The sequence below is a fragment of the Protopterus annectens genome, chromosome 1.part0 (assembly GCF_019279795.1).
Source record: "Protopterus annectens isolate FY-2018-M chromosome 1.part0, PAN1.0, whole genome shotgun sequence".
NCBI classification, from domain to species: Eukaryota; Metazoa; Chordata; order Ceratodontiformes; family Protopteridae; genus Protopterus; species Protopterus annectens.
Window position 1 is genome coordinate 1,056,810,134 of NC_056725.1, and position 22,406 is coordinate 1,056,832,539.

Here is a 22,406-nt window from a genome sequence, read left to right on the forward strand (position 1 = left end):
GTGTCTTTAACTTTAGGGCCGAACAAAGAGCTTCTGTCAAAAGCAGCATTTGATGAAAGAGGATTTGAAGGGTTCCACAAAGTTACACAACATAAGTGCATCCAGGCATGCCTCCTAATAGAAATGCCTGAACCCACCACACTTGAGGTACCTTCAGCTGCATGGGAGATAAGCCTCATGGACGAATTAGTGATTGATTGAAAGATAGCCAACTGCAAGACCACAAAGACTGAGCCTCAGGAGTACTGGTCACAGAGAGGGAGTTTGAAAGTTCCTTAATTAGATCCCTCTGTAATCCTGTGAAGTGTGCCAAATAATTCAGCAATCTGAGTGCAAAGGTCGCTGAAGCATACACAAGCTTCCCAAATTTGTCTGAAACCCTAGACTCCCTGTTACGGGGATGGACAGAAGAACTCTGCTCCACAAGTTCATTCTTGGTTGCCACCACCATGACCATGGCATCTACAGGAACTCCCTTGCTCCAAAATTCCTTTCCTGCAGATGGTGCCAAAATCCGGTCTGGTCTTTTGGGGATTAGCTCATCTGTATCTGGTTCCTTCCATGCTCACTTAGAGATGAAATCAATGAGCTCATTAATGGACAGAGTCACCCAGGAGGTAGATGGGTCACATTTAAAGGCCTCCAGAGATACAGATTCCTCTTTGGAAGGGCTATCAGTGGACCAACCACCCCTCTGTGTAAGGATTTCTAGGATGCCTCCAAATGAGACATCTTCGGATGGAGATCTTGGGGACCCTTCCCTGTAATTGAAATTTGTATCTTCAGTGAGGAACTCCTAAGGAGAGTCCATGTGCCTCTTCTTGCACATCCTCTTCCAAGGGAATTCTTCAGTGGGGTATACTGGAGAAGTATCAGAAGAAATAGTAATACGCTAAGTAGCCTGGAGACTTTGGGCTGTCTGTCCCTGTGGAGTGAAATGACTTGGTTCAAAGCACAGAGACTTACAGGATCCAGAGGGGAGATCTGATGGGGGGAGGAACTGTCCATCCTGTCAAAGCAGACAAAACTCTCTCCACCACCTCAAAGGCAGAAGGCTTTGGGAAGAAGGAAATCGATGGAGCCAAAAAGCCAAGCTTTCAACCCATCTGCTCCCCCTGCCCTGAAGGCAATCCACCTGAGGTATAGGCCAGAGGTGACCTATCCAGTGCCGAAGCTCCGAGGGGCAGGCATGGCTACAATAGCTTCAGATTTGACTATAACGCCACTCTGAGAGTCATCCAGCCCTCAAGCACTCAGAGCTGACTCCCTCAGAGAAATCCTCAAAGCCGAAGATGCTATGATTGCTGGATCCAAAACAGATGGATCTGCAGACTAAGATCCAAGGGCTTGGAAATGACAAGATGGATCAGAGAAGGTGCTGAGATTGGAGGTGTAGTACTAGCAAGGGCTTCCTAACCTGAGAGGGTAGCTGACGGAAGAACTCCCATCTGAATTTGTGCTGAGAAAAACTTCCTCATCGTTCCATCCGCATCGGCCTCAGTCAACTACTAATAAAATGAGATGATGCAACTGAGAGAGAGCTGGAGTACCGTTGGGAATCCAAAAAGTGCAGATGGCATCCAAGAGAGTACCGGATCTATTGTGGGAGAGTAATGGGTCCTAGGTAATGACTTTGGATCAAAAAAGATAGGATCCGAGGAAGTCAATTTAGTCTCTAATGCCAACTCTGGAGAAGGAGCAGGCATTGAATCCAATTTTCTAAGCTTTATCTTCCAGGGTTTCACATGGTATCCAAATATGATGGTCCAGAATGTTTGCCAGAAAGCTCCTTTTGTTTTGGTTTGGTGGGTTGAGTCCCAGATAGAGCTTCTGAGAGAGAGGAAGGAAACAAACTTTTTAAAATCAATTCATTTTTTTGTCCACTATGGCCATAGGACTAAAAGATTTACAAATCTTGCAATCTATTTGAAGATGATCTGTGCCCAGGCAATACACACATAAAGCATGAGAATTAGAAAGTGCCATTTTTTAAACCCTAAACATGAAAACAACTGAGCCTGCAGTGCACTTGCCATTCATAAAATTAGTCCAAAGCAAAGAAAGTAAAACGGCCAAGTTATGTCCAAGTAGTTTATTGTAAAACAAGTAAAAACAATAAGTAGCAGCAAAATTATAAACCACAAAGCTTTCGGATTACTCTTTCCTCAGTGTGATACAAAACTGCTAAACACATCTTTATTTAATTAAAAAACTAAATGCATAATAAATGATGCAGCCAACCAGATAACTAGAATGTAATTCAATTACGAACACAATCTGCTTAAAGAGATGATACAAAATAGTACATACTTTACTTTTCAAATGTTTATGTTTTTATATATAGTGTTATTTCTTCAAACACAACTGTTTGCGCTTTAAGATAGGCTTAATAGATCTTGTAGAATTTATGCCAGGAAATCTAGCAGCTTGCAATTTAACTATCCAGCTATATTCCTTCAATTCTAAGTCACTGTTCTTATCACCTCCCCATGTATTGGTGAAACGTATGTCTATCACTCTGAATACAAAATGATGTTTATTGTTTGACTCCATAACATGTTTTGCTATTGCATTTGTTAAGATACATCTTCTAGTATCGGATTTATGTTCTATAATGCGTTCACATAGTTTTCTTGTTGATTTCCCAATATAGAAACTAGGACATTGCTCACAAGTAGCTAAATAAATGATGTTAGTAGTATGACAAGTAGCTGTGCAGGTAAAAGAAAAAGACTTATGTGTAATGATGTGTATAAACATGTTATTCTGAGAAATAACACTGCATACTGAACAATTTAGACATGGATAAGTGTCCTTTCTATTTAGTTCAAATTTATTCCGTGATTTCCGCCGGAAATCTTTGTAGCCTAATTTGCTTTTTAAATTAGATGAATTCTTATAGGCAAATTCCGTGTTAGATGTAATGATATTAGTTAATTCTGGTAGGGCCATTAAAATCCCCCAATTATTAGAAATAATTTTCTTGACATCAGCTATACGTATACTATATGTAGTTGTATAACATAAAATATTTGTTCTGCTGTCATTCCCAGCTCTTGTGGACCTATGCTCGCATCTCTGGTTCTCTTCCTGGTGAAGGACCTCCCTCTGAAGGAATCTCGGTTCAGATTGGTTATTACCTCGAGTAGTTTCAATTGGATGGCAGTGGAGGCTCAACGATAATCCGAGGTTTGATTGGATGGCCCAGCTGATACACTGTATATTTAAAAGTGTCACTAAAAGTCAGTTCTATAGAGTTAGCAGGTTAAACACTAATGATAATATATGTATAGAACAAATGCATGACATGAATTGTGAATTTCAACAAAGGGGCTACGATCCTAAGTTATTAGCTGAAGAAGAAAGATCAGTTCTAGAACAACAACAAACTACAGCTAAACCTTATTTTTCAGCATTATATAATGATAACAATGCACATACAGCTGGGAATGACAGTAGAACAAATATTTTTACGCTATACTACTACATATAGTAGATGTACAGCTGATGTCAAGAAAATTATTTCTAATAATTGGGGGATTTTAATGGCCCTACCAGAATTAACTAATATCATTACATCTAACCCGAAATTTGCCTATAAGAATTCATCTAATTTAAAAAGCAAATTAGGCTACAAAGATTTCCGGCAGAAATCACGGAATAAATTTGAACTTAATAGAAAGGACACTTTTCCATGTCTAAATTGTTCAGTATGCAGTGTTATTTCTAAGAATAACATGTTTATACACCCCATTACACACAAGTCTTTTTCTTTTACCTGCACAGCTACTTGTCATACTACTAACATAATTTATTTAGCTACTTGTGAACAATGTTTTAGTTTCTATGTCGGGAAATCAACCAGAAATCTATGTGAATGCATTACAGAACATAAATCCGATACTAGATGATGTATCTTAACAAATGCAATAGCAAAACATGTTATGGAGTCAAACAATAAACATAATTTTGTATTCAGAGTGAGAAGCATATGTTTCACCAATACACGGGGAGGTGATAAGAACAATGACTTCGAATTGAAGGAATATAGCTGGATAGTTAAATTGCAAGCTGATAGATTTCCTGGCATAAATTCTACTATATATATTAAGCCTATTTTAAAGTGCAAACAGTTGTGTTTGAAGAAATAACACTATATATAAAAACATAAAAATTTGAAAAGTAAAGTATGTACTATTTTGTATTATCTCTTTAAATAGATTGTGTTCTTAACTGAATTACATTCTAGTTATCCGGTTGACTGCCTCACTCATTATGCATTTAGTTTTTTAATTAAATAAAGATATGTTTAGCAGTTTTGTATCACACTGAGGAAGGAGTAATCCAAAAGCTTTGTGGTTTATAACTTTGCTGCTATTTATTGTTTTTACTTGTTTTAAAATTATCTACTTGGACGTAACTTGGCCATTTTACTTTGTTTATTTTTTTAACCCTGACAGTTTAGACATTTTTAAACAATAAATAACAGAAAAATACAAGAAACTTTCTTTTTCTTTTTTTTAAGCAAGAAAAGAAGAAATAGAGAGAGAGAGAGAGATACCAAGAATGGTATCAAGAATACACGTTATGGGCATAAAAAGGGGTAGAGGAAAGGTTTATCAACTATGGTAAAAAAAGAGTACACAAAGTGTAGAAAAGGGAGGTAAAGCAGATACTACAATAACAACAGATAAATTTAAAGGTTATATTATGTAAGAAATAGGGATATAAAGAGAAAAATAATTTTAGACTTATCTCCAAAGTAACAACACTAAGCTCAAGAGCTCACAGCGACCACATCTGAACAGAAAAGTGCAAATGAGATCTGAGGTATGTTAGGGGATAGAGCATTATGGGTGAGGGAGGAGCTTGAGAGTTTGTCATTGGCCATGAGCTGAAAATAATGGCCGAATCAAATCTGAGGATCAGATCTGAGCCCAATTGTTGAGGAATGGATGAATATTGATAACCTCAGTTCAAGAATCTGGGAATCTGAGGATCAGATCCAAACCCAGTTATTGAAGAATGGATGAATATTGACAACCTCAGATCAAGAATATGCGAATCTGAGGATCAGATATGAACCCAGTTGTTAAGGAATGGATGAATACTGACATCAGATCAAGAATTTGGGAATCTGACATACCTACATAACCTATCTAGGGTAAGGAGGTTGACTATTGGGTAAACTACAATCTTTCGGGAAATATTCCCTAAAGCAAATAAAAACAGATGGAACAGCTGCAGATTGAGTAACATCCAACTATAACAAATCATCATACATTTGCTCAGGTAGTGCTCTACCTGCTTTTTATACGGGGCTGTGCTTCAGCTATTGGCAGAGCAGTGGAAGGTGTCCTTTAACTTAATAAACTGGTCAAAGGATATAGCCCAAACAGTTTTGGTTACTACAACAGTGTTTTAATGCTGAACATCAGGACACATCTCATACACTGTACCCTCTCAAGAGAATATGCCCTACTAGAAACTTATGGCTGGTGACCTAAGGTTAAACATCATTCATATAATCTGTGTCACAGAGAGCTATTCTTTGGTTGAAGCATTAACCTTAGAAACCCTGAAAAAAGAAAAAAAAAGGCTTCACCTGGAAATCAGTGGACTATAAGAACTCATTCAAACACAGAGAATTCACATATCCTATGGTTTGGAACAAAAAAACTGCTTCTGTCCTAGGGTTTGCAAAGGCACTTGAAGAAGGAAAATAGCATACCAAATCAGCTGTTAAATCTCTGGAAAATGTTACCCTTTATATTTTCTTTAAAGAGACGGGGGATTGTTAAGCCTGCAGTTACCTCATTTGTTTGGGACTTTTGCAGCAGCATCAGTTTTGTGGAAGACTTTTATTGTAACCTGAAGTTTATGACAGTTTTTAGCAGTATTCATCATTACAGTGATGACTCTGTGCTTTTGAAGCAGTCTAGACTGTGAGATGTGAGTTTATCTCTTTGGTGTTGCCTGGGCAGCTTGGATGTTCAACAGAATAAATTCTATGCATTATAAACTCATTAAGTTTACTCAAACATTTAACTGTGCAACACATTTATCATGAAAGCTGAATCACTAGGAGTTCAAAATAGTGAAACAAAATAGTCAAATTGACATTGAACAGTGTTATTCAGATTTTATGTTCTTCTGAGTACTGCTTAGTCATATGCCACAAGTGTGATACCTTGCAGTACCTGGCTCATGACAACATATAGGGTCCTTGTTCCTTAGTTCTAGGCTGTCCACCAGTAAGGTGAACTTCCCAAGAAGTCAGGTGACACATCCAGAGAAGAAAGGAATCCAGAACTCTTTGATGGAGTTCTAGAAGTACCCAGAGAGGGTGGAATGTGTGCACACAGTAGAAACTCTGAAGCCAACACTGGGTCAGGGAGTGAGTACCGAAAAAAAAAAAAACTCTTATTTCATTACTTGAATGAATAAGCTCTTTGCCACCACAAAAGAGTGGTACAGACAAAAAAAAATGTTTCAAACATTATTTTAAAATGTCAAAAATAAAGAAAATAGCCTTTATAAAATAAAATTTCATCTCCTTATGGTGATATGCTTCTAGATGACCATTTCGGGTACCTGTGTGTGTTTTTTGGGGGAGAGGCAGTAGAATATGATGTAAGACTTGAATACATAGTACTTCTTTCTGGAGGGTTTTAATGGAATCATGTTTTAATAAGACAGCTCATTACATACTAAATTTCACACAAACATAGTTTGGGGCAACCATAATGAGAGCTGTAACCATTTGAAATGTCAGGACTCAGATTGCAGAGTCTCGAACTATGTAGACTAAAAGGAGAAAATCTGGACTTACACATGCTTACTCCAAGACTGACATTTCTCAACATATGTAATTTCAAGGGGTGTGGAGAAATTGGCCCCCAAATCAGAGGTGCATGGGACTTGACCCTGCAAAAAAGATGTTTAAATGAAAACAACAATGTTCAACACTCAGTCTTCTGTATTTTTGGTCTTTTTCACTGTGTGTTTTGGCACTCAGCAATCTAAGTCCAAACCTTTCAATCTTTCCAACAGGGAATTATTTCAAAGGTTTGAGTAATTCCTCTGATGAGGGTTTGCTATAGTGCATCAGATCTTTACACATCCTTCTCTCTTAGGTCATGTTTCTACTTGGGATGACATATAAGAACTGAAAACACAATTGTGCTACCCTGATAGAGACAGACTACTGAAGGCCTTGACACTAGTACACAGTCTATTGGTCTAGACTAGCATCACATGTACAGCTGGCTAGCAGCTGTACTCCTATGTGACCAACTAGTGATAATGCACTGATGCAATAGTCACTATTATAATAAATAGGTTTGAAACAATACCACTGCAATGGATTATCCCAGAGGTAACTTGATCATCAGCTGATTATCTCCATTTGAGTACACAGTAATCTAATCACTAACCATAGAAATATATGTAGTGTTTCTTTAATCTGTAGTCACTTATTCGATTAAAACATACTAGCACTCATACAGTGCATACTGATATACAAGGTTAGCATTCAAACAAGAATACTGTCCCACCAAAAATGATCAGCTAACTCCTACACCTAGTAGTCAGAGTAGCCATCAATTTCACAGCAGACCTCAAAGTGTGGCTACCAACAAAGAGTTGTAACAGAGCCCTCTCAATAGCTTTTCAGATTGCTGATGTTGAGAAACTTCTGATTGTACGCTTGTTGAGTAATACCCTCTTGGTAGACTGCCTTAGGCATTAAATCACAATTTATATTTTATCAACCCAAAAATTATAAAGATTAGATTCCTAAACTCAGTATTATTGCTCCCACTGAAAAAAAAAATGTTCTGTGCTAGTTTATAAGATCTGGGTTTAGTCTGAATTTTGAGCACTATTATCAAGACAGAGTTGCTCTGGGATCTCCTCTGACAGATTTTTTGGGTAAAATTATTGCAAATGCCACATGAATAATATTCATAAGTGGCTGAATTAGTTTTGAATGTTCCGGAACAACAATTATGCAAAAGTTATATTTCCTAGACCTTGTCTCCAAGTTAAAAAAAAAATGTCTCTCATTTTTTTTTTTATATCTTGCACTGTTGATACTTTGTACTTCAGGCCCTAAATTTGATAATCATGAGTTTTAATTTTTGTCTTTTTGTTTTTTAATGATATTGGGTATTGTTTGGAATTAAAGGAGAATATTTAGATTTGACTCTTTGACATATCTATGTCAGGGGCAGCAAGGTTTACTTACTTGATTTTTTCTGTTAGCACACTAGTCTCTGAATCATTGTGCCCACTGTGGCATTTATAGATTCATAAATTTTATGGTAAAATGCTATGTCTTACTTTCTTTTGTAATTGCTGTTTTAGAAACAGTACCCAGAGAATATGATGCTAGTTCAGCTTTAATTAACATCTCTTAGTTTGGCAAAATAGAACATCCATACAGTGCTGAAGCTGGATTTTCAATCGCGTTGGTGCAGCGGTAGCGTTGTCGCCTCACAGCAAGAGGTTCTCCCGTTCGATTCTCGGCTGGAGCACCTTCTGTGTGGAGTCTGCATGTCCTCCCCGTGGTCGAGTGGCATTGAAAAGACATGCGTAGAATGGGCATACCTTCACTGAAGGTTAAGCATTGAGCTGGCACCTCGGCACCCGTAAAAAATCTACTGTCAATCATTAGCGGACCGGAGTTCCGCTGTGGTGACCCCAATCCGGGAAAAGCCGAAAGAAGATTTTATTTACTTATTTATGTGTTTGTATGTATGTATGTATTTATTTTTAATTTGATGTACTGGTCTTAGTAAGAATCCATGCTAACCATGGACTTTTTTTCTTTTTCTGAAAATGTTACTATGCTCTTAAAGTTATTTTTTGCTGAAGTGTAGAAACTGTAAGCAGGAACTTGTGATATTCAATGCAGTTGTTCAGTTTTGTAGCAGTTCACTAAATTATTTGCTTGATGGACTCACATACACTGGAATGGGTATGTTGCACTTGTCATCCGTGGCTTATTTGTTTTGAAACAACTGCATTCAGTTTTAAAAAAACATATTTGAAGGAGGCTGGAGAAAAATTTAATAAATAGTGAGCCACAATAATGATTCCTCTAAGTTAGTGATTAAACAGTCAGTGAATATCATACCTGCCTACTTCCATGGGTAAGCAGTCAAAAGCTGGAATATTTTTGACATACTCAAGGAGATTATGATGTGTAATTCTATGGCTTCACTATGTCAGCCTTAATATGTGATCTGTAATTTCTAAACAGCAGCATTAGCAAGAATTTCTAAAAGGTATGTAATGAACTTTACACATTTGTTAACCCGGTAAGCCCACTTTACAGGGGTGACAGGGGACCACTGTCTGGTTAGGTGGCAGTCCATTAGGCAGGCAGAGCAGAAGACATTATCTTCTTCTACCAAGGCTCAATCTTGTAAAGCACAAGAAGGTCATCAATGATGCTGGGATAAGAGCTCCTCTCAAAATATGGGTGCCCAGAGAATGTTGAAAGCAAACAAATTAATACAGAATAAAATAAAATAAAAAAATAAACATTTGATGACTAACAAAAACATACTGATTACAAAGACAGTTGGGAATGCTCTGTTATATAAGTATTTTTTTGTTATAAGAAGGTTGTGTTCATTGAATTCATTTTAGTTCTGCATTATGTTTGATGGCAGGGAAGGGGAGAATTAAAGTAAGTGATAAGACTGTCACACAAAAAGAATGTGTACTCAAACTTAGAGGGCATTAACTTTTGACAAAAGATAATTACAGTTTAGGAATCAAAAATATCCCAAACAATTAAATGCTATAGTAAGGCCGTCCTGGTGCAAGTCATCAGTTTGTAAAGCAACATGTAGGCCCAGTGCACTAGGAACAGGTTCTTGTTCATTCATTATGAAGGGTCTGCAAATCTTCCTTCCTAAGTTTCTGAATATTGTATTATCCTGTCACCCAGTATATGAAGCCTTGTTAACACATCACTGTGTCAAGCAGAGACAATCATAATTTTCTACTTTCTTTTCTGCGGTATTACTTATGCAGATATTTTTAAAAAAAGAAGTGTGATACTGAATCTATTGATAACTGCTAGAAATGTCTCTTTCCAATGTGAATGTGTCTTCAGTTTTATAGTCAGCCTAGACCTTGTAACTCGGTCAAAGCTAGCTTTAGTCAGTATTAAAATACATGATCTGAGGGAAAACGATGTTTCTGTCCAATTACAGACTGCAGGGTTATGGAATATCTACAAGCTATCATCTTTTCTGCCAAGGAAGAGGATCTACTGAAAGCATGGAAGCAAAAAATACTCAGGAGCTGAGCTGATCTAGTCAGAGTAATCTGAAAGGGACTGAGAGAAAACAATATGGACTTCTGCTGCTCTTGATGGAAGATTTAAAAAAACAAGACTGGTAAAACCTCTACTCTGTTACTGCATGCATTATAGGAATAACTGTCATCAGTACTGAAACACCAAGGGAAACTAGGATACAACATTCAACTGCCAATAGATGGAAAACCTGAAATTGTAATAGTCTGGTTTATGAAATTCTGATTATAACTCTTGAGAGCAGTAAGCCAAACAAGAAATAAACATCAGCTGAAGAAAGTTAGAGATCATTTATGTGGATATAATGACTATGACAGGCAAATGACTGCGGAGCAAAGGGGTGACATAACAGTTATATGACTGGTTGTACTTCTAACCAGGCATGAGGCAGTGACTCACTGAAACAGGACAGAAACAAATATATGAAAGTGGATGAAATACCATCAAATGTTGGTCAGTAGGAGACGGTGATGAGCATGGATTAGGGAGAAAACTAAGGCAAGTGTCTTAGGTAGTTAAGAGATAATCAGTGGCAGTCGAGATGGACAGGCTATACTGAGAGAGTCCATACAATGGGACATTGCATTCAGCATCAAACACAAGGTACCATATCATACATTACAGCCTGAGAACATAAATTCCAAGAGTAAAAACGACCTTGATAAATCACAACAGAAATGTTAGATAAATGTGCTGACTGTTTAATATCAGTGGGTGAGAAACACTCATTTGATATACAACATAAAAAGTAAAAGAGTGTAAATGTAATGGACCTATGATCTTTTCATATACATGATTCTTTATCTGGTTGTTAGAAAGTATTTATAAGGTCAACATGAACCTGAGTGCAGTGCAGACATAACTGACTCAAACTTCTTACCGAATTAAATGCCTGACAGCAGCATCAAACTGCAAAAATAGGACTTCTCTTCGAAGGTTCAACAGGCTGATCACCTCACTGGGACTTCTAGGATTCTTAAGTGAGTCAATCTGTTTCTGTATTTCATGAAGTTCAGCTCCTGGGGGAAAATCATGACACAAATAAAGGTGCAAATAAAACTATTTCCTGCTGAAGTATTTGTGTAGAAACATAGTGATAAAACTGTAATATACATGTTCATGTGGCTGTAACTCAGCAGAAACACAAGATGCACTTTCAAATGTGAATTTCATGTAACTCCTTTGTTTTGTCTTCTTTTCTTCAGATGCAATGAAAAAATGTTTACAGAATAAATTCAGCTCATGGCTGATGCCCAGAATAACTGACAAACATGTACATACATTGATAAAGCAACATTAATGGTTCTGTTATGCAACTGCTGGTCTGACAATAAGTAACTTAAGACAGTGCTTGCCAGTGTTTCTCTGTGGTCAGTAAGGCAGCATGTTCCATGTTTAAAAATAGTTTGGGCTATAACAGTTAACATTATTCTTCACAGTCATTTGGCAGTAGCTTAAATGGCAAGAATCTAGAGAATTAGATGTACAGAAAAAGTTCCTAGTATCCTGAAAAACAGTAAATGCTATGCTATGCACACTAATATGACACCAGTATTTGTAAATATGGAACTATGGAAAAAGTGTTGTTAGGAATCCAGCTGTATAATTCCACAACAAGAGAATTCCCCATGAGAAAGATAAGTAAAAATGAACTAGGAGGGGTAAGAAGCAAATGTAGATCAGGGCAGGTGAAATATTTCCCTTGGTAAAGAGCTCCATGGCATTTTTTATTTCTCTTTAATATATGCAAGCTTTCAGTAGTGGTTATCTGATGGCAGGGAATGACAGCAAAAAGCTCCACAATTTGATTGGCCAAGTACCAGCAGCCCTCTGTACTGTTTTGCGAGGGCTGAATATAGACTGAGGAGTTCTCTCTCCACCTACTTTCCAGAGGTGGGTGGCATCTCATACCATCAGGACATGGCATTTTTAATCAGGCATCCCAATTGCTACTGCAGCCCCTGCAGTATATTTAGTGTGGGATGTAGCAGTAATGGCTCTTTACTCATTCTCTCTGCTTTGCATGCTCTTACCCAAGTAGAATTATACAACCTATAGCAGTATCCTTATACCATTAATGCTTCTGTACCAACTCCCTTTTTGAACAGTTAACATTCTATAATCCTTCCTATAAAGCAATTGTCTTCTTCCTTACAATTTCCTCCTTAATATTATCATCACATGAAAAAAAAACTTGGTTAAAAAGCCAGCTCGAGAGCAACACCAACCACACAGGTAATTAAATAGTTTTGGGATGCCTGTTTTTCCTTTTATGTTGGTAAAACTGAGTGCCCCCTCTGAAGAAGAATTTATGAACATCTTTAAGATGTTAAAAACAAAAATGAGAATAATGCTTTTTACAAGCACAAAATTGCTTGTGTACCACACAAAAAAAATATTTTTGTTTTGGAACAAGTACCTTAGAATCCTAGAGGTGGCTCCTGGGTATTTAGACAGAATACATGGAACTGTTATGGCAGTTGGGTCTTGATGCAATTGACAAGCCTGGTCTCAATGAATGCATTTCCATTACTAGTACTTTGATACTTACAGCAATTTTTTTATAGTAATGCTTCATCAAGTATATTTAGTTTTACAGAGAATAGACTGTTTTTTTATGGTTTTGGTTTATTCACACCACAGTCATTTTCTATCTATTTTTTATTCATTGTTCTAACTACTGTTGTTATAAATATTTGTATTGATGACATTGTATTGTTTTATTTATGTAATGTATTGTTTTAAAATGTCCTTGTACCTTTAAATTAGAATTGGTCATTAATTAGGGAAGTGTCTCCTGCCTTTGGTTATTTAAATAGATGTGTTCTGAACGTATTAGTTGTTCTGATGAAGTCCCATATTACTAAGAGATGAAAGCGCTTATCTACTTTTTATTACAATTTTTCATAAAAATATTTATTTTTACCCATGTGGTTGGTGGTTTTCCAGAGCTAGCTTTTTAACTAAGTCTTTTTCATTTTTTGGTTTTACTTTTTCTTGGTTGGCGTAGTGTGCTTTTTTTTTAGTATCATCGTCATGCTTCTATAAATGCAGAAAAAATAAATATATAAAACTTATATCTTCATAACTTTTCACCTCACTGATGAGATTGCAAATGTTTGAAATTTCAGTGGGTAAATGATCATTTCTTTGACTCTGGCATTTTTACTGGTACTTACCAATACCCTGCAGACCTCCCCAGTCAGCTGACAGTAAATTTGTTTTATTGGAACAATAGGTTGTGGTACAGGCTCCAAGCTGAGCAAAACTGAGGAGGAAGGATACAATCCCATGAAGTGCTGCTACAATCTGCAACATTGTTGAAAGTGCTCTGTGGCAAGCCTATTGGCAGAAAAAGTAAGAAAGACATATTAAAAAGTCCAGGAATGCCTTTTTTTTCAGAAAAATTAAAACATATTATTTCATTAGTAGTTTTATACAACACTAAAAGACAACAGGTGAAGTAAGGTTGATGGTGAATATTCATTTATTGAGATGCATATCACTCATACTGAGCTGTATTATTTATTTATTTATTTAGTTAGTTAGTTAGTTAGTTAACATTTGTTGACTGGGAAAGTCCGACTAGGACAGAGCCTATTTTCAGTGGAGGCCCTGGGAGAAACACTCCAGATACATGTCTTTGGAATGTGGCAGGAAACCAGAGCAGCCAGAGGAAACACATGCAAATGCAGGGAGGATGTGCTGCTGTGAGGCAACAACGTTAACCACTGCACCACTGTGCCCAAAAGTAAATGTAAAAGAACAAATCTTCATATATAATTTTGGGAGCCTCTTGCTTGTATGAACACATTACCAGCAAATGCCAATACTGGAAATCAATTTCACTTACCCCCCCCTTCAGCAATAATGGAGGTTATCCTTTACTCTAGTGTTATTTAACAGTGGAGTAATATATTTATATATGTTAGGGTAGTCCTCCCATGGGAGGTGTTCACCTGCAAAAAGAATAGCCTGAATTTTTCTGAAAATGGCTTTCAGTGAGTTAATTTCACTGCATTGTCACTCACTGGAAGTTCCTTTAGTGACTCAGTGCACGTCTGACGTTTCCCTCTTTCTTGCATTCTCTTCTACCTACTTCTATATACATGACTATGACACCGTCACTCCATATATTACTAGTGCCCACTGCTTCTAGCAATCAACATTCACTAATGGGGCAGCATATAACCTGTTATCAGCTCAGACTCAAAACTGTTGCAACAAGTCCATCAGAGACAATGGCACTGCATAGTTTAAAGTGGTGATAACAAGAATACAATGACAAGAAAAATAATGTATGATTTTTAGGGGGTCAACGTTGAGTTGGTGGGAGATAACAAGAAGGATTAGACAAGCAAATGTGGGCACAGTCTTGAAGAAAAAGTAAAAAAGCAAAAAAGGAGAAGGCCAATGTGGCAATACAGGAACGTAAGGCTAGTAATTATTGCAAAAGACAGGGCATTTATTATGAGGAAAAGGCCAAAAAATATGAGCCAAAAATCTGGACAGTTGAGAGGTATGGGTGGAAGGAAGACGTAGGGTGGTTAAGAAGTCAGAGTACAAGAAGAATTAGAAAGAAAACAAAGGGGGGAGGAGAGCAAAAACCCAAACTGAAAGGAGATGGCAGAAGCTGTCAAGATGGAAAACAAAGGCTTCCTCATTTGTATAACAGAAATAAGGATGGAAAGAGTTAGGCAGGCTAAGCAAAGACTGGAGGGAAATCAAAGAAGGCTAGGTAGAAAAGGGTCTATATTAAATTCTCGAAAGCCGACAATGTAGAATCTGACATTGTCGACATGAGAATAGAGAAACTGCAGAACATCGAACGAATAAACGGAAATCTCTGTAAGGGGAGATTTCCATTTACTTCAATGTAGTGCGGTCTTGGAGTTGGTATATTTAAGTAGCAGGGGGTGTGGGGGGTGCAGGGGGCTTGCCCCCCATCCTACACCCTTTAGGTTTTTTTTTATTTTTATTGTTTTTTCTGAACATTCAATGTTTTAACAGTTCGATCACCAAAGGTCGACCTTTAGTGATTCGAAATGTTAAATATTCAATGTTCTAATATCGACCCGTAAAAAAGCAGGGGTACTGAAACAATACTTTGTTTTACTCCTGGGAAAGGAAAGCAAGATGGGGTGCCATGCAGGGAGAGACATAAAGCAGAATGTTGAGATCAGTGGACAGACACCAAGAGAGAGGAGTTTTTTTTTATCTATCTATCTATCTATCTATCTATCTATCTATCTATCTATCTATCTATCTATCTATCTGTCCATCTATTACTCAGTCAAGGTGACTGTCCAGTTATCTTTCTGTTTATTTATTTATTTGTTTATTTATTTATATTTGTTGACCGGGGGTGTCCGACTGGACGTAGGTCCATTTTCAGCAGAGGCCTGGGGAGAAAAGCTCCAAAGTTAAAATAAACAGACAGTAGTTATATTGGATTACATAGCAATTAACAATTTACATAGCAATTACTTACAACATATTTACAGATGAAGAACATAGTACATCAGTAGACAACTAGAATCTTTATCTGTGAAGTACATAACAGACATTAACAAATGTTACAATAAGAAGGTCCTGCTGTATAATAAGTACTAGGCTTATGAGCATCTGAGCTTGCTATAATCAAGGTAGTTAGTGGAGTGGAAAGAAAGGTAGTGGTTGGATGGGGTGGGTGATATTAGAGTGGGAGTTGCAAGGGCATAGCCAGCATGTTTTTAGGTGCACTTTTAGTAAAGTTTTGAAGTGGGTGCATGATGGTATGGAGGTAATTGTGGGTGGGAGGGAGTTCCATAATTTGGCTATGGTGCAAGAGAATAGTGCTTCACCAGCAGAGTTATTGGCTTTAGTGATCTGCAAGTGATTTTTGTTGCTGGATCTTAGTGGTCTTGTGGTGCGATAGGGTTGGAGTAGATTCTGGAGGGATGGGACATTTAGTGGATGGTTTACTAGTTTGTGGGCAAGTGAGAGTTGATACCATTGAAGGAGGTGAGGGAGTTCAAGCCAGCCCAGTTCAGCAAGTGAGAGACAGAGGTGACTACGGTAGGGTGCCCCTGTGGCGAATTTGGCGATTTTGTTGCAGCAGGTCTCTAGCTTGTTTAGATCGCATTGCCTTAGGTTGGTATATATTGGAGAGGCATAAAGTAGGGTGGAGATAAGGTGGGAATTTGCTATTGAAATCTTTGCTGCTTTGGTGAGAAGTTGCTTATTTCTGTATAATGCTCCTATTTTTTTGTGGACTTTTTTTATGGTCATGGATATGTGAATGTCAAATTTTAGTTTATTGTCTATTTTCACTCCTAGCAATTTGGTGTGTTCAGTTGGGTATATAGTGGTGTTGTCTTTTGCTGTGATGTTAAAGTGAGAGTTGTTTTGAGTATGTTTGGTGGGTTGGAAGATGAGAAGTTTAGTTTTGTTTGGGTTGAGTATTAATTGGGCATCAGATAACCAAGTTTCAACAGAGGAAAAGGCCTCCTGTGTGACTTTTTGCAGTTTGGGTAGGGACTGGGCTGAGCAGATGATGGTTGAGTCATCTGCGTATTGTATGAGTGTGCCATGTTTGGTGGCAGAGGCTAGATTATTGGTGAAAACAGAGAAGAGTAGGGGTCCAAGGATGGATCCTTGGGGAACCCCTATGGAAACAGGTAGTTGGGGAGATATGTCATTCTGCCATACAACGGATTGTTGGCGGTCAGACAGGTAACTCTGAAACCAGTTGGTGACTGATTGTGAGAAGGATAGGATATTGAGGACAGAGATAAGTTGTTTGTGTGGGACCATGTCAAATGCTTTAGATAGGTCTAGGAAAGTAGCAGAGGAGAGATAGCCATTGTTTTTATGCTGAAGGATAGTGTTAGTAAAGGAGAGTAAGGCAGTGGTGGTGCTATGGTTTGGTCGGAAACCATGCTGAGTATTGGAAAGGAGGTTGTTAGTAAGGAGGTAGCCTGAGACCTGAGAGTGTATGCATCTCTCTAGTGTTTTGGAGAGTGGAGAGAGAATAGCTATGGGGCGGTAATTGGTTAGTTCTATGGAGGGTCCACCTTTGTGGAGGGGAATTATATGTGATACTTTCCACAGTGTGGGAACGTAACTTTCTGACAGAGATCGGTTAATCAAGATGGATACTGGGTAGGCCAGAGCATCAGCTGCGATTTGTAGGTATTCACTTGGGAGGTTGTCTGCTGCTAATTTGGTGGGCTTAAGTTTAGTTAAGAGTTTTTTTATGTTGGAGTTAGGTACAGGAGAAAAAGTGAAGGCAGTGGGGAGATTACTAGTTGAAGGTGTGGGTTGGAGGGGGGGTTGTGTTGTTTAGCTAATGATAGTATGGTTTGTGTGAAATGTCTGTTGAATGAGGTAGCAATATTTTCTGAGGAGTGAGGGATGTTAGGAGGAGGGGTACTGACTTTACCTGGGTGGAGGATGGAGTTTATGGAGGACCAGAATTGTTTGGGGCTGTGTTGGGAGGAGTCTAGGGCAGACTGGTAGTATTGGAATTTGTCCTGCTTTATTAGCTTTTTGACTATATTGCGTAGTTCTAGGAATTTCTGTCTAGTTGAGGGGTTTTGGTTTTGCGCCAGTGCTCCCAGGCTTTATCCCTGTTTTTCATTTCTGACTTAGTGGTTTTCTGTAGCCATGGGGAGGGTTGTGCTTTGATTCTGGAAAGTCTTATGGGGGCATAGTAATTAAGGATGCTCAGGAAGGTAGTATTAAAAAAATTCAGCTGCGTCATCAAGACTGAGGTAATTTAGAAGATGCCAGTTACATTCTTTGAGGGATGAGATGAATGTGAGCAGGTTAAAGTTTAGTTTTTTATGTATTTGACGGTAGATGACAGGTTTAGCTTGGTGTAGGTATTGTCTGAGTAGGAATGTTGGGGAGTGATCACTGAGGCTATCCGATAAGCAGCCTGTTATATATGACTGGGGGCTCTTACTGACTAGTATCCAATCCAGGGTAGTGTGCTTGCTGGAGTTTTTATTTGTCCTGGTTGGCGACTGGACTCGTTGGGTGAAGCCTTGAAGGTTTACATGATGGGTTGGATGGTTGCCAGAACAGGATTGCTAGTCAATATTGAAATCACCTAAAATGATAGTTTCTTGACGGAGATGGTGGGTAGACCAGCTGAGGAGGTTTTCTAGTGGAGGGATGTTTTGTCCAGGTGGGAAGTAGCATCCAATTATGTTGATGGTTTTGTTTTGGTTTATTTTGAGGTTGGTATATATTATTTCTTCATTGCCTATTTGTGGAGCTGATGATTTTAAGATCTGGATGTTAAGATGCTGTTTAAATATTATAGCTACACCGCCTCCTTACTTGTTTAGCCGGTCTACTCTTAGTATGTCATAACCTGTAGGGAGTATTTGCTCACTGGTAATGTGAGGTTTTAGCCATGTTTCTGTCAGGATGACTATATCTGGGGAGTACAAGTCTATGGTGGAAGTTAGTACATAGCTACTACAATATTCCCCTTACAAGTGACCTGCTCTGTGACAGTTGTCAACTTTAAAGAAAAAGCATAGGAGATAAGCAACATAATTACCTTTTACTACTCTTTTTAAAGTCACATACACTACAGACCATATGGAAGAAGGGATAACAGATTAACAATATGTCTGATTATAAATGTAATAAATCCAATACGCATTTCGAATGACAATAAAACACTCAACATTTATTAAAACAAAAAACAACTGGTAAGCACTTTCATTCACAAAGAACTTCTTCAGACCTGGTTGTCACACATACAAAATTCACATTTATAGTTTGCTCAAGTCACATGACCCAAAACATTCACAGTGTTTTAACCCTTTCTTACAAAACACTGCTTTAAAGTTTTCCATATCATTCATACCTGGATATGCACCTGTGTTTAACCACACTTGCCAAGCATATTCTTTCCAGTTTAAATCCACTTCTGCATCCCATCTCTTGTCCGCATTTAAATCTTGGTCAATAACAGTAAAACTAAAACTCACTTTAACTCTGTTAATGACAGTTAACAACATGTCTTGCTAGGGCATTAGTTACATCCAGTTTTTTTACTGCCCTCAGGTGCTCATAAATTCTGCGACGGAAGCTACGTATAGTTCTTCCTATGTAGAATCCATTACAAGAATTACATAATACTAGGTACACAATGAATTTAGACTTGCAATTATAATTCCCCTTGATATTAATAGTAAAGTCCTGAGCCTTTACTACTATTTTATTCCCCAGTACCAAAAACTTACAATAATTGTAGTCTTCACATCTTGACATCCCATTATAAGTAATAGGAGTATTAAACTTTTTGGTTTCTAAAAATTCTTTAAGACTTTTCCCTCTTTTTGTAACAAAAATAGGACTCTCATATAAAAAAGCACCTAACTCTTGGAAATTCCTCAAAAATTTCTAATTATTTGTGATGATCTGCTTAATACTGTACATATCTACTGAATTTTCCAATGTACAATTCAGATTATAATCTACTCCTACAGTATTCTTTTCAACATCCTTTATTGTCCCTTTCTTCCTCACAGCTTTAATTTTATCTATTGCTTCACTTATTACCCCACTAGGGTAACCCCTGATTAAACATTTTTTTCTCAACATCTCACATTCTTCCAAAAAATACTCATCTTCATCAGTGAGTCTATTTATTCTGTCAAGCTGACCAAACACAATATTATTTTTCAAGTTCATATTGTGCAAACTGCTATATTCCAAGTAGCTGTTACTCTGGACATCTTTTTTAAAAATTTTAACCAAGATGTTTCCCCCTTTCTTGTACACAGTCAGATCCAGGTAATTCACACTAATTCTACTTCTATTAAAAGAAAACTTTAAATAGCTTGTAACAGAATTTAAATATTCACAGAATTTTGCAATTCCGACTCAGAACCTTCCCATAAAAAAAAAAAAAGGTCATCAATAAAGCACTTGTAAAAATAAATATTGCTAGCAAATGTAGAATTAAAAATAAATTCTCTTTCCCAACTAGTCATAAACAAATTGGCATAGCTCAGGGCCATAGCTGCTCCCATAGTCACATTTTATTTTGTTTAAAAAAATCTATTATTGAAGCTAAAAAAATTGTAAGACAATATTACATCTAAAAGTTCAGCCAACAGACTAATCTCCTCACCATTAAAATCAGGACAACCCCTCAGCACTCCTGTAACCCTCTCAATTCCTTCTTCATTGGGAATTACAGTGTACAATGAACATACATCAGCAGTTACTAACCGCATATTATCTCTCAGGGAAACATTCTTCACACTTTCTTTAAAATCAAATGAATCCTTAATATATGATTCCGCTGAAATCAATTTTTTGCAAGCATCTATCTACATAGATAGCCATGGACTCAGTTTTACTACCACCATTGACCACTATAGGCCTAAAATTTGGTGACTCCAAGTTCTTATGTATTTTGGGAAGGCCGAAAAACCTTCCCACCTTGGATGTACTCACACAAAAGTAACCCGCTAACTCATTGCTGATTCTTCCTTCAACTAACAATTCTTCAGTCAGTGATTTTATAAAATTAAAACTTTTATCTATATCAATCCAATTCACTTCTGCATAAAAATTCAGCATCATCCAGTAACTCATAGATGCTATTTTTATAAAAATAGTCCATGACTACCACTGCATTACCTTTGTCAACCTTAGTGATATAAATATCTTTATCATCCACTAACAACTGCAAAGCATCCTTCTCGGTCTTAGTTATATTATAAATACAGTTTTTGTTGTGTTTATTCAATAGTTCCCTGACTTCTTTTTCACATGTAAGCAAAAATGCTTCTAACTCTGGCCTTAAGGGGGGATTAAAAACACTTTTTTTTTAAAACAATGTTGTTTACATGCCCTGCCTTGAAAAAGACATTTCAAATTAATTTTTCATACAAAACCCCTTAAAGTATTTATCACAGACACAATAGATGCCCTTGACGAGGGCACAAAATTAAGTCCTTTACTGAGAACATTTATTTGTTCTATATTTAGTACTACTGCAGAAAATTCACTATTTTAAAATTCAACTTTACAGTAGCTTTGGTTAATGATTGTCCTATTTTCAATGGCACTGCTGGTAACTCTCTCCAGCTCCTTTCTGCACATTCCATGCTCTTGTTCCTGTTCATGTAAAAGTTCCCTTTGAAATTTTTGTTGCTATTGTTGAACTTCTTTTGCCCTTTGTTGTGAAAAAATTATTTTTCCAACCATAGCCTTGTTGATTTTGTCCCCATGACTGCTTTTTGAACTCCCCAGCTTGTTGTTTGCCGACCACCTGCGCCCAGCTCCTTGTTCCTGTTCCTCCATCTTGGTAAACATCCACACACTGAAAAACCTGTTTGCTGGTTCCTTCCTTTAAACGTTTCATAACTTCGCCTACTACGCCCACTGCTGGTAAAACTCTGTTCTAGTTCTTTTTGCTGCTCTGCTTTCTACAGCCTCATCAGCTTCTGAAATGTTAGCACAGTTACTTTTGATTACTGTTGAAGCATGCTGATTCATTTGTAATTCATTTAGATAACCCCCCCCCCATCTCTTATGAATTTCTTCAGTTTCCTTTTCTGTTGAATCTCATTCTCTTTGTCTGATTAGTGATTATTGTCAATGTAACCTGACCTCAGAAGCAAACATCTTATCAACTGCTATCCAAGCAATGATCAAATAGCTTTATGTGATTCATAAGAGGTATGTGCTCACAAAAGTAATTGGTCATGCACACATACGGGACATGCACAGCAACACATTTTGGGGAAGAATTGCACTAATTGCCTGAACTGATCACTTAGCACCCCAACCACTGAGTGAGCACAGCCTGTAAGACAAAAGAATGAAAGTTATGTACTTTCCATAATGATAAATACTTTTTTTCTTATTCTGCCATTCTCAGTCTGTGGGTTATTGGATCTGACTCTGATCTGATGCTGGAACTATCAGAACCTTCAGTTCTGGAGCTCCTTCTTCTCTGCCCATAACTTGGTGCTCTAACTGCCTCTCATCAGATCATGTTTGCCCATCATTGCTTCTAAAAAATGTTCAAGGGAAATGGAACAATTTATACAGG

The 22,406-nt window shown here is 37.5% G+C and overlaps 1 protein-coding gene across 1 annotated transcript in view; it reads right to left on the reverse strand.

The window, feature by feature from the left end:
- The window catches only part of LOC122799665, a 1,990,791-nt gene that overhangs the window by 781,958 nt on the left and 1,186,427 nt on the right, over positions 1 to 22,406 (reverse strand). The window contains exons 34-35 of the mRNA XM_044068913.1: positions 13,513 to 13,675; positions 11,214 to 11,352 (exon numbers count right to left, since the gene is read on the reverse strand). Coding sequence (XP_043924848.1) covers positions 11,214 to 11,352; positions 13,513 to 13,675 — 302 coding nt within the window. The remainder of the gene's footprint in view (positions 1 to 11,213; positions 11,353 to 13,512; positions 13,676 to 22,406) is intronic.